General features: G+C 36.8%; 1 protein-coding gene across 36 annotated transcripts in view; it reads left to right on the top strand.

Moving 5' to 3' along the window:
- The window catches only part of EPB41L2 (erythrocyte membrane protein band 4.1 like 2), a 281,497-nt gene that overhangs the window by 248,652 nt on the left and 15,012 nt on the right, over positions 1-17,833 (top strand). For 7 of the 36 annotated variants that reach the window (XM_043542908.1, XM_037894790.2, XM_043542907.1 and 4 more), the window contains 4 exons: positions 11,671-12,222; positions 14,119-14,241; positions 14,871-14,969; positions 17,283-17,363. In XM_043542908.1, the coding sequence (XP_043398843.1) occupies positions 11,671-12,222; positions 14,119-14,241; positions 14,871-14,969; positions 17,283-17,363 (855 nt within the window). Of the gene's footprint in view, positions 1-618; positions 652-873; positions 937-4,310; positions 4,458-9,865; positions 10,034-11,414; positions 11,469-11,670; positions 12,223-14,118; positions 14,242-14,870; positions 14,970-17,282; positions 17,364-17,833 lie in introns of all 36 variants that reach the window. The other 29 variants (XM_043542890.1, XM_037894785.2, XM_043542891.1 and 26 more) reach the window with 14 other exon arrangements.

Here is a 17,833-nt window from a genome sequence, read left to right as displayed (position 1 = left end):
GATCCTTTGAAAACCTGGCAATTGATGTTTGTACCTAAGGGTATTTTCAGAAAGTAATTTCTCTCCTTAAAGTTGCATTCAGAATACTTATAAGTAGGATGTAAATTTTTTAAGTTATCTCATATTTTGCATTAAAAAAAGCAAAAATCTACATGTATACCACACATTATCAGGCATTTACAGTAATCATTTGCCATTTTACCAAAACCAATTCATAGTATAAACTCCACTTTAAATGCTTTTATAAAGTTTCTCCGTAGTTTAATTTGACATTAAGATTTGGGGCAATATGGCTTTTCTCCTTCTCTTCTGTCTTAATTTTCCACCCATCAATGGGGAAAGCATGAAAAATGCAGCAACAGAGAGATGTGGGGGGAGAGAGAGAAACTTCCATTTTCCATTTCACATATTACTTCAGCCATTTCTACAACACTGTAGCTGGAGGAAGACCAAAGAGACTTAATAATTTCAGCAGCATCTGTGGCCGAAACAATAAAGGTATATAAACATAGCATGTGGTTTGCAGCTTTTACAAATAAAGGAAGCCCCTCTGTTGCTCCCATAGATCACACTAACAACTCCTTTCTTTTTAATGATTTGCCATGTGCCTTCATGTAGGTGGAGACCGGAGAGGAAGAAACGCAGCAGCAGGTGGATGCTATTTTTCAGTTAAATCTGGTTGTTGCCTGCCATTGTTAATGTTTCAAAGCTTCTGTAGGTTTTGTCTGAATAGTGACTTTTGTTCTTACCATTTATCCCCCTGTTTATTTTTTAAAGTTGGTTATCGATCTGAGGGTCCTTTTTGGTTACTTGTTGATACATTTTATGTTCATTTTGCTTTCTTTTGTGTGTGTGTGTGGTTTAATTTCACAGAACAATTCCTTGAGAGTAAACGGGGAAAATATTTATGTCAGACATAGCAATTTAATGTTGGAGGTTTGTATAACATAAGGAACACTTTCTGTTCTCATGGGCTGCCAGGCTGCATGGGTTGGGAGGTCACTTGCAGGCTGTTAAAGACACAGTGCATGAAATGCATGGGGAAATGCAACTTGGAGATGCATGTTGTAAATTCTAGTTTTTCCATAAAGGAACAGCTTGTAAGCGTGAATCTACTAGAAGTTTTCAAAGTGGCAACTGGGAATAATAGCCCTGTTTAGGTAATAAATCAAATTCATTGGTCTGTTAATTACCATAAAATGGGATTTTTACTTGCCACACAAACCTACTACTTAATGGGTACCCCATATAGGCTGTAGTTTAAGGCTCTCACTTAATATTTTTCATTTTATTTTCTGACACATATATACTTGAAATGTGAGCTGGTGTGCTCTGGAGGAATAAGCATAGATTCATAGATTCCAAGGCCAGATGGGAACACTGTGATCAACTAGTCTGACTTCCTATATAAGACCTGCCATGGAACCTCCCCAACATAATTCCTAGATCATATCTTTTAGAAAAATATTTGATCTTGATTTAAAAATTGTCAATGATAGAGAATCCACCACAACCCAGGGTAAAATGTTCCAGTGCTTAACTACCCTCGCTGTTACAAAATTACTCAGTGATAGAAGTCCCATAATCTTGAATTTCTAATCCTGGCTCTGCCAGTGACCTGCTGTGTGGCTTTAGGCAAATCACTTAGTGTTCCTGTTTTAGTATTCCCGTTTTTGAAATGTGAATAATTCTTATTTCCTAAAGAATTAATTCTTAGTGAGGATTAATGTTTGTAAATGGCTTTGAATCTGGAGTACTATTTAAGTACTGTTATTATTTATTATTGGAGTAGAGACATTTTGTTTTAAATAAATAGTTTTTACAGTTCATTAAAGTGGAATATAGTATGGCAGTACCTCTTGTTGCAGTCAGTGTAGTTTGTATGGTGATGAATAACTGAAAGTAAACTAACAAAACGTGCACAAAATATATAGAAAAATCCTATCCTATGTCTATTTAGCCTTGCCCGTAAAATGGGGCTATCAGGAATTCCCTCTGTCACGAAAGAGCTTATCTCTTATTTAATGACTGTTGTATTTATACAGTAATATGAAGATTTGTAGATTACAGTAACTTGACTAATCTGTTGTTGCTTTTGGCAGCTTTTGATAACTGTTCAAAATTTACTTTTGCATAATTTACTAAAACAATGAAAGCATGTTCTTCATAACCTTGTTTTGAACAAGTCCAAGAAATGTGCCTGGTCTCTCAAGCCACAATAATTATTTACAACAACCCATAAAAATATGTCATTGGCTTCAGTTGTTTAATATCACTGCAGTTCTATGGAATTGCTATGGTATAACCTGTTTTTTATATTCCACCAGTAATTAAGAAAACTTCTTTTTGTTTAAATCAAACAGCTTTTTAAAAAATCTCGAAATAGATATTTAAAGGTTGTATTTGTACTAAAAATTAATTTTAGATGAAAACTTAGGCCATGGTCCTGCAAAGACTTGCGGATGGTGAGTGGACCTATGGACTTCCGTGGGGCTATTTATAGTGTGTAAAGTTAAGCACATGCGTCCAGGATCCAGGCCTAAATTTTTAGTATCAATTTATTTTTTACAGGTTTACTTCAGAATTGACAATGAAGTGAAGTAGAAGCTGATTAGTCAGTATCACTTTCTGATTTTCATGCACTAGTACAGTTCTGTGTTGTTTGTGTTGTAACACTGCAGAGGAACAATGAGGAGTCTGGTGGCACCTTGAAGACTAACAGATTTATTTGGGCATAAGCTTTCGTGGGTAAAAAAAAACCCAGTTCTTCAGATGCATGGAGTGAAAATTATAGAAAAAAGGGTAACTTCCTTCTCTTTGTGACAATATATATTTATGCCTGTTTCTGTAATTTTCACTCCATGCATTTGAAGTGGGGTTTTTATCCACGAAAGCTTATGCCCAAATAAATCTGTTAGTCTTTAAGGTGCCACCAGACTCCACATTGTTTTCGTGGATACAGAGTTACATGGCTACCCCCTGTTACTGCAGAGGAACACTTTAAAATCGTAGCCAAAATGTTTTAATAAAAATTCAGACACGTTTTGTATGTAGCTACATAACGCCTCTTTTTATGAAAACTAAATCTTGGGCCTAAATTATTAAATATTATGAAAAGTCCAAATACTTTTCTTAGTTACTGTAGGTACTTTGATTTCATAGTACACTTATTTTGGGGTCTCAGTTCTAAACTTAATCGCTGGCTGTTGCTCTGTACCTCTTGTAAAGTCAACTACTCTGATGTCTGTGTTTGCATACACAGCGTAGTTTTTTCACAAGATGAGGAATGGTATGAAGTGAAAGATTATGCTTGCAGTGTGTAATTTACTCCTCCTGCATAAAGCCTAAGTGTGAAGTTTCAGAAATGTTGGGGAGCTGAAATCTACTTCCCAAACAAGGGCTATTGAGGAGGTTGCTGCATAGTCCCAATCCCCATGCCTGTTTCTCTATCTTGTAGCCTGGAAGAGCAGCTATAGCCCTTTGATCCAAGTTGCACAATGTTAGGGTCAATGGATCCTTGTAAAAATGAAATTTGTTACTTACTGCTCATTGTCCCCTCCTGTGCTAATCTGCATGGGCTAGCTCAGAGACCCTTTTTGGTATGTAGATGTGCACAGGCTATCTCTCCATGGTGGTTCCATCTGCCATCCCACCGTTCAATACACAGCGGTTATTAGCCATCTTAAACCCTGATCCTGCACATAGTTATGTTCCTGCTTAACTTTATAAGCAATGAATAGCCCCTTGACTTTAATGGGACTATTCGTGTGTGTAAAGTTGAAGCATATGCATAGCTGTTTGCATGATTTGGACTTCATACAGTATCCGTATTTATAAGTACTTTATTTTTGGCTTAAAGTTTCTTATTAAGAAACATACTTACATGTCTATGACCGTTCTTGTGCTGAGCACTACTTACGTCCATTCGCATTATTGAGGGTTACCTATGTTGATCTTGGTATTCTTGCTTCAATTTCTTTAACTTTCAAGTAAAAGCCAGCAACCTTTGAAAATAATTATTGCAAAAATGTGGTGTCTTCATATTGAGATAAAAATAGTCCTTTGTTTACTGATCATAAAAAGTTTTTTTCCTGTACATACAGTTCTGACAAGAACAGTATAGTGTGGCCTTGTTCCTAAAAGGTAATACAAATCTGAGTCTTTTATGGTCTTAATCTTTTTTTTAAAATGTACCACAGTAGAATGGCTCTTGAGACACAAGGTACTTTTCTTGCTTTGACTTTTTTGAGGATAAGTTTGCTTTTGCTGTTGTGTTTTGTCCTACTGTTTTTTACATTGCACATTGGTAGGACCTGGATAAGACCCAGGACAACTTACTGAAACATCAGGCTAGCATTAGTGAACTCAAGCGCAATTTCATGGAATCCACACCTGAGCCACGCCCCAATGAATGGGAAAAGCGGCGTATCACACCTCTGTCTCTACAGACACAAGGGGTATGTCATTGCAGACGCTTGTCAGCATGCATTTCCATACAACTGTTTAGAAAATATAATAAATGTAAATTGCCCTCCTATATTAACATTTTCTTTTGTGTGAATGTAACATTTTTCTTTATACTAAATACCCATTAACATTTTGTTACTTACTTTTGGTCCAGACTTTAAATAACTTGTTTGAGTTTCAGTATGAGAGAGAAGCAATTGAAACAAGGATTGGGCTTTATTCTGGTTTAGGACTGCTGTTCTTACAAATTGGTTTTACAGTGGCTGTAAAATTATGAGAAAGACGTTTCCGTCCTTAACTCTGCTTAGGCAGTTGCATGTAAACCGCTCTCAAGCTCACGTTTAAACTTGGTTCAGTAACAATATTCATGCTAAAATATTTGATAATGTCAAGTGTGTTTCAGGCAGTAGTATGGCATAGCTCAAGGATCAGCAAACTTTGGCACGTGGCCTGCCAGGGTAAGCCCCCTATCAGGCCGGGCCGGTTTTTTTACCTGCCATGTCCACAGGTTCAGCTGATTGCAGCTCCCACTGGCCGCGGTTCACCTCTCCAGGCTAATGAGGGCTGCGGGAAGCAGCATGGGCTGAGGAATGTGCTGGTCGCTGCAGACGTGGCAGGTAAACAAACTGGCCTGGCCCGGCAGGGGGCTTACCCTGGCGAGCTGCCTGCCAAAGGTTGCCGATCCCTGGATAGCTCTTAAGCTGTATTCGCTTTTTAAAAGCACTTGGGCTTATGGCTAACTTTTTTTTTTATAAGACTATAAAAAGATTGAGAAGGTTTTCAGTTTCTCATGTCTCTTGATAAACAGCAGCTTGAACAATTTAGAAAGCATTGTTTCCAAAATCTACATGTTTTTGGTCAGAACTAGACACACACATTGCTGTCACAGTTCAAAAATGCTTAGTGATTTTTACAATACTTTAAATCTACTTGTGGTTTGATAAAGACTAAATAGCTGCTCACAAGTATGTTCTGCTTTAGCGTCTATCAATCTGTCTCTGGACCTAGCCTCATTTTCCCTCTGATAAGTGAGTGTGCTATCTTGATTATTGCTCCAGGAAGTTTAATGGTTCTTGAGACTACAAGATATGGAGACCTTTTTAAAATCCCCACATGTTAAATTTGCTAAACACTGTCAAACAATTTTTTTCCTTATTAAGGCCCCAGCTCAGGAAGGTACTAAGCATTTTGAACTTTAAGTACATGAGAAGTCCTGGTAAAACCAGTGGACTACTCCTATGATTAAATATCTTGCTGATTTGGGTCCTTGGTGGCTCACTTGTAAAAAATCTCCAACAGATCATTAGCCAGCTTCTTAACTGAATTTTTTTAAATTGTTGGCCTACATGGTCACTTCTAGGATATGTTTCAGAGTAGCAGCCGTGTTAGTCTGTATCCGCAAAAAGAAAAGGAGTACTTGTGGCACCTTAGAGACTAACAAATTTATTTGAGCATAAGCTTTTGTGAGCTACAGCTCACTTCATTGGATGCATTCAGTGGAAAATTCCATTCCAGGATATGATTACTCAGACTTTGCAATCATCACAGTATGTTTGTAAACAAAAACTATAGCCTCCTTTATGATATTCCGGAAATGTGGATGGATTTATTGTCCATATTTTGCTGATAAATATACTTGCTCCAATATAAAAGGGACTACATATAATAAATCCTAGTGGTTTATTTTATTTTGTGTATGTGTTGAATTAATTTATATTGAGGAGGGGGTAAATCCAGGTATTACGTTTCCCTCTATCTGCATAGTCCTGCTACCTGGTATGCTTGTGCTGCTTTCAGGCCAATTTGTTTTCATGTTTTGTATGATGTATGTCTGACTGTCTCATTATTTGTTGATTTATGTTGGTTTTATAAAACCAAAACCTTAAAAAAACTTAATAGAAAAAAGGAGACCACATTTTCCAAAGGAAAAAATTACCTGTGAAGGAGAAGCAATGGACTGCAGTGACATGGATTACTGAGGCAAAAACAGAAGGAACTAACCAGGTGGCGGTGTTTTGTTTTGGTTTAGTTTGGTTTGGGCATTGTTTTTTTTAACATTGTTGTGTGATATGAGTTAACCAGATTATTTTTTAAAAAGTGATGTGTTTAAACCAATAAAAAACCCAACTTTGAGAGGATGTTTCTGATCTCCATATAGATCAGTGTTGGTTAAACAAAGGTGTTGATCTCTGCTATCAAACTGGCTTTGAAGTTCTGAATAATTAATACTTTTTAAAAGGCAACAAGAAATTCAGTGTATTATATTCTATCACTGAAAACATCGTGGTATCTTTATTTGTTTAGGATGACAGATAAACATGCATTTCCATACCAAAATGCACTTCTGTAATTGTTCAACACTCTACAGGGAATAAAGCAGTTATGTGACTACTGCAGCTGTTCTGCAAATCAATAATGCTGGGGAAATAGATTCATTCTGAATACTCCCCTAGATCTAAATGTGTGTTCACCTCTCTGCCTCTTTCCCCATCTGTAAAATGAGAAAAATTATTCTTCCTTTGCTAAGCGCATTGAGATCTATTGATAAAAAGTGCTATATAAGAGCTGAGTATTATTTATTATGAAGTAGCAATTGCCAAGCTACTAATCAGATCACCTTTGACTTGTTTTTAGCTAGAAATTTAGAATCAGATTAAAAACAAAGAACAAATGCTGTAAACGTTATTTCAGTGACAGACAGTGTATAAAATATTTTGCTGTGTTGCCAATTGTCAAGCAGGGAGTGGGGCATAGGAAACTTTCCAACCTTCTAATAATAATGGGACCTGCTTTGAGCCCTAAAATAAGCAAATAGTAGTGCCTTTTTTATGGAGTAATAAAATACTCATTTCCACCACACCATGCCCCCTTCCATTTTTTCATCCTTATGGTATTAGGTTGGCCAGCAGATTGCTAAATCTTGTTCCAGGTATGATAAACTTCCATAGCAATTTTGCAAACTGGCATTAAGCATGTGTGTATATACCTTTAAGTCTAAGGAGCGCACTGCCATTTTCCTTATTGGTACCTACTTCTTCTTCCCCACTGCTGCATTGAAAGTTCACACTAATTAACTGTATTCTCTATGTGAGAGAGAAATTTTACATTTGGTTAACACTATTTGTATCACCATCCTTTTGATTGCACAGCATCTGTGACTTAATATTTTATGAAGGAAAACTATGGTTATAACCCTCTTATGTCTTGAATGTCCAGTACCATCACAGTCACACCCCATTTTTAACCAAAACAAATATAAAATAAAATCCCCTAATGCTTTTATACATTAATTCATATTGGTTTATGTTTTGTACACTTAGCATCAAACAATCCTTTGGGTTAACACACAGTATCTACAGTGGATAACTGTTGTACAGCTTTTATATTTTGATGAAGGCTTCCAATTTTAGGGATATACTGATAATAGTAGAAGTCTGCCAACCTCCTTACCAGCCAACTAGTCACAGTAGAGAAAACCTCAGTTTTAACACAAATGCCAATCCACTTGCTTTCATAAAGTATGTCTACACAGCCAAGCTGTGCATGGGCTAGCCTACTCAAGCTTGCTTGAATATAGCTAGCACCTGTGATAACAGTGTACACAGCGTGGGTCTGTGTGCAGCTAGTACAAGCCTGGCACAAACCCTGGGCACATATTTGGCGCTCTAGCCTGTATTGAAGCATGCGCTGCACTGTTTGCACTAGTATTGTTAGCTGGATTCCAGATTGCTCGGGTAGGTTAGCCCGTGCACAGCTTTGGTGCATAGACGTGCACATACAACCACAAAGGTTAGACGGGCTAAAAAATTGGTGGTAGTAAACTGCAAACAAATGGTGTGCGTATTTATGTATACACAGACAAAACTACAGCCAGAGTGTGTGTGTCAACTCTGATTGGCTGAAGTAACAGCATGCTGTAGGACTACAGTTTGGGGATTAACCAGATGACCATGAGCCTGCTGGCCTGCACACAGGCTGAAGTCAAAAGTTCTTAAGATCTTGTGTATATGAACTTTTGTCAAAAGTAGCCACAAAAAAAAGAAAAAAAGTAGTTGTCCCCTGTGAATGTCAAACACGCTATTAGGGTAAAATTAATCAACTCCCATCCAAATTTGCCTTGACTGCCTTGAAAGTATGCTGTAATTTTACTAAAGATGAATATAGGAGTCTCTTTTTTCCTTTTGCCATATATGTAGTATGTGCAGCTACACAGTCTACTGTATAAGTGTTCAGAGTCTATAACACAAGTTCTTTGTGTCCACAGTTCCTAATAAAATATGTGCTTAAAATACAGCTTTGTCCTAAAGTGTACTTTGGGTTAATCTTGCAGCATACAAGGTCCTGAGCTAGAAATAAATTTGCTGTAGTCAATACCAAATTTATTCAGCTGCTAAGTTACACCAGTATAAAAATATTAATTATTGTACTGTTCTCAAGCTTATAAAGCACAAAGTCATATTTTAAAAATAAAATTTAGCTTTTAACGGGATATATCATCTTGGGGGGGGGGGGGGGTTGTGGGTTTTTTTGTTTTTGTTTTGGAAGGTGGAACTGAAACAAATGAAAGATTCAGCTTTAAAAGACAGCTGCTGTGCATACATTGTAATATTTTTCAAATGTGTAGTTCACTATTTTTATTATGTATCTAAATACTAATTCATAGCATTATGTGGCAAGAACTATAGGCTTTCTATAAATATCCTTAGTACTTTAAAAGAAGTATTTGGATAAATATGTATTTGCCCAATAGATGGGAGCAGCTCTTAATTTTTTAACGCTGAATTCTTGGATAAATACACATTTGATTCCTGATTAAAGTAATTGTTTTTAAAAACAGCCTTTTGAAGTTAAGGTGAACACAATCTATTTAAATAACCATCAAAAGTAGAAATCTGCAGTTATGCCTCACCCTCTGTTCAGAGCTAATGCCACAAAGGGAAACAGGGAAAGTATTAAGAATGAATTTAAAAATATTCTTAATATTGAATCTGAAATTCCGTCTAAAAGAAAACTGTAGTCTTGTTCTGACAGTTATGGGAGGGTCTTGTTAATCCTCCTTTTGTTTTTTTATATATATATAATATTTACAATCTGAAATAATGTGTAAGACAGTAACTGAAGTGGGGATATATCATATTCTGGCATGGCTAACTATTGTCGTTTCTTTGGTACACAGCAAGTTTTTGTCATTAAAGCTTGTCGTATTGTCATATTTTTCCTTTTAAGGGACACATTTTAGTTTTTCCTTTGATCTTGTAGAATTATTTCAGAAGCAAATCCTTGTGTGTTTGTGCTATTTGTTTTCTTTCTTGCCTAACCTCTCCTTTCTTCTGTAGATCATTACTGTTGTGTCTCCCACTATTTTAATTCTTTGCTTTCCATTTTATAACTTGTCTAGAGCCTAGAAGAGGAAATAACGTCAATTTTATTTAGTAAAGAGGGCTTTTCCACTAGCATGAAATCTACCTTCACTTCATCCACCACACGGACAGCAGAGGGCACTGTTGTGAAAGATAATGTACCTTCTGAAATGCTTTCTGCCTCACCCTTCTTACAACTGCCTGAGGTGCTTTTTTGCTTTATTTCTCCACTATGTCAACATATACCGAAATGGATATTCACTAACATGTCAGATAAAATTTGATGCATACATTTTTATCATCTATTAAACAGGCTGCCCTATTCAATGCCATGTGTCCCTAAGAAAATATATATATTATAATATTTAATATAAAAGACAATAGAGGAGAAATAGATTAACCGCAAATACAAACTAGGTTAAATTTAATGTTGAAATTTAGACATGGACCCACAAAACCAAAAATCTACATGAAGGTAACTTTTTATTCAATCCCATTGTGTCAAAGCAGTTCAGTAAATCTTAACTTCTATTAGGGTGAGGGAGTATCACTTGGTAAACTACAGGCTTAATCCTCTATTCTTTGCATTTACAAAATATCACTTGACTCCCATTTTTGATTCCCCGGGACAGCTGGATCAGGCCCTGTTCATACTGCAGTTGGTAAACAAAACAGGATTAAGTCACAGATGGTGTGCTGGTTTTAATGATATTTTTGCTTTTGTGCATTTGATCCTGAACATTGTTTTAGTGTTTTTTTGTTTGTTTAATTTTCATGGCTATTTAAATCTGATAAAAATTATTTTTACATAGTATGACAATACATGCATACCCATCACAAATTGTTTTGTTATGGCACAAATGCTAATAGAATTTCTTTAATCTCATGTTTTGGGATATCCAGATTGGATTTTAATAGGCTCTTCTTGGTAATCTTGAAACATGGTCCCTTTGACATTCTCACATCAGAGTATTCTAAACGTTCTTGTTGTGATATTCTGTTGCAATTTATAAAATTATTGAAGTGATCTGCCAAATTCCTTAAAGCAACAGACCAAATAAAGTCCAGTCATCAAAACATTTAAAAATACAACGGGGGGGGGGGGGAAGAAGAGGGGGAATAAATTGACATTGGAATAGTGTGTGAAGACTTTTTTTTCTTTCCATATATAGTAATTTTGGTTGACTGATTTTAACTATTTTAGCAGTAAATAATTGATTGCCCCAGTAGGAAGCAGCCTTGGCTGATGTTTATGCTTCTGTTCCAAATCTTTTTGGTAAAGATCTTACATGATTCCAGTGGTATCCAAAATCTTAAATAGGTATTTTACAAACTAGATTAAAGAATTGCTTGTAGAAAACAAACATAACTGTAAATTCCATATGGATCGTGAATCAAACATAGTTATACCCACAGTTTTCAGAATGCATACATTTTAAATCTTTTTATGCAGACAGTACTGTATCATCAATAAGAGTTAATGAAAGTGTTTCTGCATGTTTTGTCTACGAGATGTTAAATGTTTGTGTCATCTGGTGTTTAAAACACGTATTGATTTGTGTCCTCTGGTTGCTTTTTGTTTCACAGAAACTTGCTTCCAAAGCAGAAGGGTCTTGCACTGGAGCCAGCGATGCTGATAAGGTTCTACTGATTTTTCCATAGTTAACTCGGGTCTGACATTTCTGATCCACCTTCATTCTTTCTTTCCTTTTTTCAGTTAACCATCACAGTCACCTTTGTTCTCTACATGACATGAACCAGCCATCAGTTCATTTTGTTTTCATCATTTTGATTTATTCATATACTGTACTTTTTTTTTTCCTCATCCATGTTTTTTGTGCAGAGTTCACATGAGACTCTGAACGTAGTGGAGGAGAAGCAGCAGGCAGAGGTTGGGATAGAAGAGACTGTAGTCATAGATGAAATCAACAGAGGGAAAATACAAGCGGTCACTGATGCTGGGGAGACCCGTAAGGTGGAACACCTGTCAAAAAAGGACTCTTCTTCACTGTCATCAGATAGCAGCAGCAGTAGTGAGAGTGAGGATGAAGTGGTGGGAGAGTATCAGCCCCACCACAGAGCGGCTGAGGACACCATAAGGGAAGAACAAGAAGAAAATGAAGATGCCAAAAGAAAGGAGGAGTGTACAACAAAAGTAATACAGAGTGTGGAAGCTGTACAAGAAGGCAGTAAAGTAACAGTTGAGCACACGCAAGTTACAGCAAAGGCTTTGGCCCAGGAAAATGCAGTAGCCATAAAAACTGGAGAGAAGAATATAATGGAAGAGGGGAAGCAAGACCTGAGAGCAGAAGATGAGGAAGAACAGCTCAGAATAAACGGAGATGTGTCTCATGTTGACATTGATGTTGTGCCACAAATAATTTGTTGTTCTGAGGTAAATGGTAGCACAGCTTGAGAACTAGATTATATAGAGATGTTACGTTCCTTGGGGTGGAAATATACCTGCCTTTCTCCTTCTTCTCCTGTTCTCCCAGCTCTTCAGGTGTTCACCAAGATTCAAATCTTATGGAAGGGGGAAACCACTGATGAGCAGGGAAACTCTGCCTACTTCAGTCATGGTTTCTGGCTTTTTGCTGAAACAGATAGGAATTGCCCAGTAAAGCAAACCTTCCTACGACTGTACCATCTCCTTTTTTCCTTACTACATAATTTTAACTTTTATTTGAATGTCTTTAGTGTTTTCAAGTCTTGTCTTGTCTGTTTTGTTGGCTGCTTTTGACACACCCATGACTTGTAGGTGTAGTTGGAAAGTTATTTAAATTATATATGCTAAAAACAATTTTTCACACCTTTTTTCCATTTTTTTTCTTCTATCCATAGATTTTTCTTTCTATAAATCTTTTTATTATAAAAGCACTGCCTGGAATCTATATAGATACAAATTTCTGGGGATGTTAAGAGTATCTACAGTTAAGGCAGGTTAAGCAGTAAGGGGATGGCACATCTATCATTGCTTTATAGCAGCCTCCTCTAGTACCAGTAGATACTTTTTAGTACAGAAACAGGTTTAATGGGGTTGATCATGAGATGGCCCTTTGAAGGGGGGAGGAGTAAAGTGGAATGTAGAGGACCATGTACAGTTGGTAAACTCTGTGAAGCTTTGACCACTGGGGAATTCTTTTTGTGGCGTCACCCTTCAGTCATTTAAGGTTTTTCCTCATTGTACTTGGCTCCAGTTCAAGACCAGTTCAGAAATTGTCCTAAAGATGTCCCATGCTTCTCTTCTTAAGACCACCTTATTTCCCTCTTCTAAGTGAATAGCCCCAATTGTTCCTGTAGTTGAGAATGTGAGTAAACTAGCTTCTCCAAGGTTATATTGGGCTCCACACATGCTTTCTAAGAATATAAGCAAAACAGGCCAGATCTTTAAGGGTATTAAGGCACTTAGAGCTGCACATAGATACTTAGTGGGATTTTTCAGAAGCACTTTGGTGCCTAACTCTCATTGATTTTAATGAGCGTTAGGTATCTAGGTTCTTTTGAAAATCTGACTAGGTCATGAAAATCTGGTCCATCATGTCTAAGACCATTATAGTTTCTACTGACTTGCAGAGTTCTAGTTTGTCATCACTTTTTGGTTCCCAAGCAGAGAACAGTACTGAAAAAAATATCTCCTACAACAAGGGCTAAAATGGCTTTTAAAGTTTGTTTTCAGAGGAAAATAGTTGGTACCTAAACCTGATTCTAGACATGTCGTTTAGCTATATGCTATTTAAAATCCATAGACAGTAGTTTTGTCTACTCCAGAAGTTGCTTACATTAAAAAATAAAATTAAACTTAGAAATGCTTAGAAAACATTGCAAGTTTTTATCCACTGTTGGGGATGTGTGTCAAATATTGTAGTAACTTCATTCTCCATTTTTAATGCAAGGCTTATTTTATGTAACACTGGCAACATTTGTCTGATGGAAGAAACTGTAGCTGAACTAAGATTCTCCCACTGATGGTCCTTCACACATTTTAAATAGGCATCTGAAGAAGTATTGAAGTGATGATGATCTGGTTTCAGTGCCTACTACTGGCTGAGACATGAAACTTAGATCTCCTATGATTCTTGTAGAGAGGGTATTAAAGGGCTGGTGTGCTATTTGTTTTATCATCTTTATTCTTCTCATCGTGGCTTTTGTGTGCGTATGTGGGAGACATTCTTAATATATATTATATATATCTACTGTATTTTGTGTTTTTGTTCTATTTCATCTTACCCCACTATGCAAATCTTTGTTTTACGTCCCTTGGATTAATTGTACCCTATCTCTTCCACCACAGCCTCCAGTAGTAAAGACAGAGATGGTGACCATTTCAGATGCCACACAGAGAACAGAAATCTCCACCAAGGAAGTCCCAATTGTTCAAACAGAGACTAAAACTATCACATATGAATCTCCACAGGTACAGGATGTGGATTTGGAATATCATTTATAATGCTGTTTACAAGTTGGCCTTTATGATCAACTCCAAATTCAAGCGAGATGATAACATGGTAATGTTTTTTTACAAATCAAAACTTCCCTATAGTGGCACTGATTATTTTGTTAACATGGAACAATTTAAAAATGACTGTAAGTAGGCAGAAGAGCAAGTATCATTCTAACATTAAAGGTTTGGTGGTGGTTGTTTTTTTTAATCAAATAGTATAGGATCTGGTTGTCTAAAAATGTATGGGTTCAGAGATCTGACTTAACTCACCTCTGAGCTCCCAAAAGGGAAGAGTAACTTTGATTATAATTTTGTCCACAAGGGACATGTTAAAATGGTTGATGTGATTCAGCAAACCAGTTAGCTTTTATTCTAGAGTGGTAATGTGTATCAAACCTGTGTTTGTCTTCATATGGTCATTCTGTTTGCCAGCAAAACCATAGACATTTCTGTTCCAAAAGCACTTTTCCACTTGAGCTAAAGGAGAATTATGTAGGTATTAGTAGTGAATGTTGCATTAACTGTGTTCTGTTAACACACAAGTTTTAAATCCTTAGGCATGAAAATGCAACTTTTGTTTTTCTTTTCCCAACTGTCTACAGTTTGATGGCAGCTCAGGTGGTGATGCTGGTGTGCTGTTGAGTGCACAGACTATCACGTCTGAATCAGTTTCTACAACTACAACCACACACATCACTAAGGTAAAATTGACAACTTCTCTGTGCATTAAAAATGACCCTGTCAAACTGTACATTGGTTCCTTCAAAATGATTACTCTGAACAAATTTGATATTTAAAATGGATCGTGCCATTCCCAGTTCTGGGCTTTAATTGACTTCCCTAAACCAAGTCTTAATGCAATATCACAGATGAAATCAGGAGGGAGAACTGGGGAAGAGAGAGAAATATAATCAGAGTTTTTGCAGTACCTGCAGCTGGTGTTACTTCTGGCTTTTGTGGGTTTTGGGGACACAGCTTGGCACCCAGCCTTTACTATCTCTGTTCATCTCACTTCTTGATTATCTTTGCTGGGGGTTCTGCCAGGAGAAGGGGTAATTAATGTGATTGAGCTCTGTAGTAGCCCCACTAATGGAGTCAACTCAGGGGATATGCTGAAACTTATCTCCTGGCTTCAATCCTCTTTACTCATCCTCTCTTGGGACTGCATTGATCAATTTTTGTACTCTTTCTGAGCAGATTCTGCTACTGGGGACTTTGTGCCTTGGATTACTTTAGAAATTGGCATATGCCAGGGCTGAATCATGTCCTGAGTGTTCAGCGTTCAGAGTCAGTCGAGAAGCTCAAAGTCAGCAAGAAGTTGGGTCTATTTCCATTTCTGTCCTGTGTGACACTTCTGTGTCTCCCCCTTCCAGCTGAGAAATGTTATTTTTCCTGAATGGTGAATAAACATGTTTTTGTTTTTAAAAGAGGCATGCAAACAACAGAGTTACTGAATTCTGATGATTTTCTAATGCAGTTCTAGAAGGAAAATCTCAAGAAGGACTCCAGTTTATGGTGAAACAAAAAGGAAGAGGGGAAGTGAAAGGTGCACAGTAAATCTTATTTCAAGACAAGAATCTTAATTTTATTGGATAGTAATTCAGTGCTCACAGAATTAAGTTCATAATGGAATATCCTAAAGAGAGCAAAATATATTCACAGAATAGGTCAGGAGAGAAGGATGTTGGAAATTGTACAGTGAAAGTCACCAAAAAATAAACTCTGAACTCAGAATTTAAAACGAAGTGTCTCAACAGAAAGTTTAGTGAACAGCTCCTTTTCAACTTCCTCTTGCTTTTCGAATCCTTCAGCACCATCAGAATCTTGAAAAAGACTTTGTGGAATAAAATGCCACCTGTGTTCCAACAGAAAAAATAATTCTCTTATCAAATGTACATGGAGCTAAAATAACTGTTAGAGAATATTGTCTCATTGAAAGGAGCTATATTTTTAAAATGAAATTAGGTGATGCTTTGTCAACCAGGAGGTCAAAGAGAAGTATGGAAGAACCATCTGATAGCAAATTTGCTACTTTGCCATTAACAGCCTCTCTATAAATACAGTAAATGTGTGGTCTGGGATTCCAAATATTCTAGCCACTTCCCAGTGTTGGCCCAAATTTTGCATCCAGAATTTTTCATTCATCTGTTTGAAATACAGAAACTGTCAAGATGATTTAAATCTTCCGATGGAATTCTCAAAGTACTCATACTGGAAATAATTCCAGAGTTGTTTTATAACTCATTTCTCTTGATTAATGCAAAATAAAGTGGCTTAAAATTTTGTACCTCCAATCTCAATGTTGTTCTTGATTGCCGTATGGAAGTCTTTTGTAACTGTCTTCAGAGAACTATCCGTTTATAATATCCTCCAAGGAAGAACTTAATCTCATCTCTGGCCAAATACTTATATAAAATACAATGCAATTTTAACATCTGTATTATTTTCCTTACAAACTGTTTCCCAAAATGCCTTAAGCATTAAATAGAGACGAAAAATGAAGTTTTCATTTGAGATTTGAAATTAGATTGTTAATTGATGAGGCAGAAAGATGCACAAAGGTCAGAACTGCAGATGAGAGAGAACCTTACTGATAGTTGTGAGATTGTGTGGAGAACAGATGAGCTGACACACAGTAGTTAAGGAAGTTTCGGGAAACTTGTCACTTACCAAGACCTAAATGATGACAAAGAAGACTGGAACCCTGCTGTATCAGCCCCATTTCCATATCTGTCCAGACCTGACCTCAGATAATGTCTTAGGGCCTTCTCTGCAGGTTGGTCTTCTTGGGCAACTTCCTCTTGGACATCACTGCTATACAGTTAACCATAAGCAGGAAAGGATGATTAGATGTAGGACCAAGAATCTGTATCACTAACTGCAACCCTTTCATACCAACTCTCAGTTCCCACTTGTGCACTGGAGAGTAGGAGTAGACGTTCTCTATGATTTCCCCTCCTTACCTATATGGAATCATTTTAAAATGAGATTTCTTTGTTTTGTGCTATCTGTAGACAGTAAAAGGTGGAGTATCAGAAACAAGGATTGAGAAGCGCATTGTCATCACTGGAGATGCAGATATTGACCATGACCAGGTGAGTACATATGCAGTTCCCTTTTACAGTACGCTGTCTATGTCCCTCTAAGATCTGTGCAATACAGAAAAGGAAGAGATCAGCAGAATTCATAGGAGCAAGTAGATTCTGAGAATGTCAATTCCATCAACTAATTATGCTATCATATGCGCTTCCTGGGCGGATCCTCAGTTTTCTGAGTGATGATGCAAGTTTTGATTAATATTAGGACACCAAGATCTTTCCTTTAATATCAATAAAACCAGTATTTCATAGTGTGTGAATGTATATTAGCAATAAATGAAGCATAGTACTCAATTGTGGATCCCTTTGGTATCTTGCACAGATAAGCTAATCTTTATTAGCACTAGGTACCCAAAACCCAGCACAATTTTTTCATGCTCACAAGAGAGAGCGGGCTTAGAATATTTCACCTGTCCCATACGAAAAAAAAGACTTTGAAAAGTGGAGAACAGGAAAATCAGAAAAAT

Source organism: Chelonia mydas, chromosome 3 (genome assembly GCF_015237465.2).
Source record: "Chelonia mydas isolate rCheMyd1 chromosome 3, rCheMyd1.pri.v2, whole genome shotgun sequence".
NCBI lineage: Eukaryota > Metazoa > Chordata > Testudines > Cheloniidae > Chelonia > Chelonia mydas.
The sequence above is the reverse complement of the archived record's forward strand: the minus strand, read 5'-3'. Positions and strand labels throughout refer to the sequence as shown.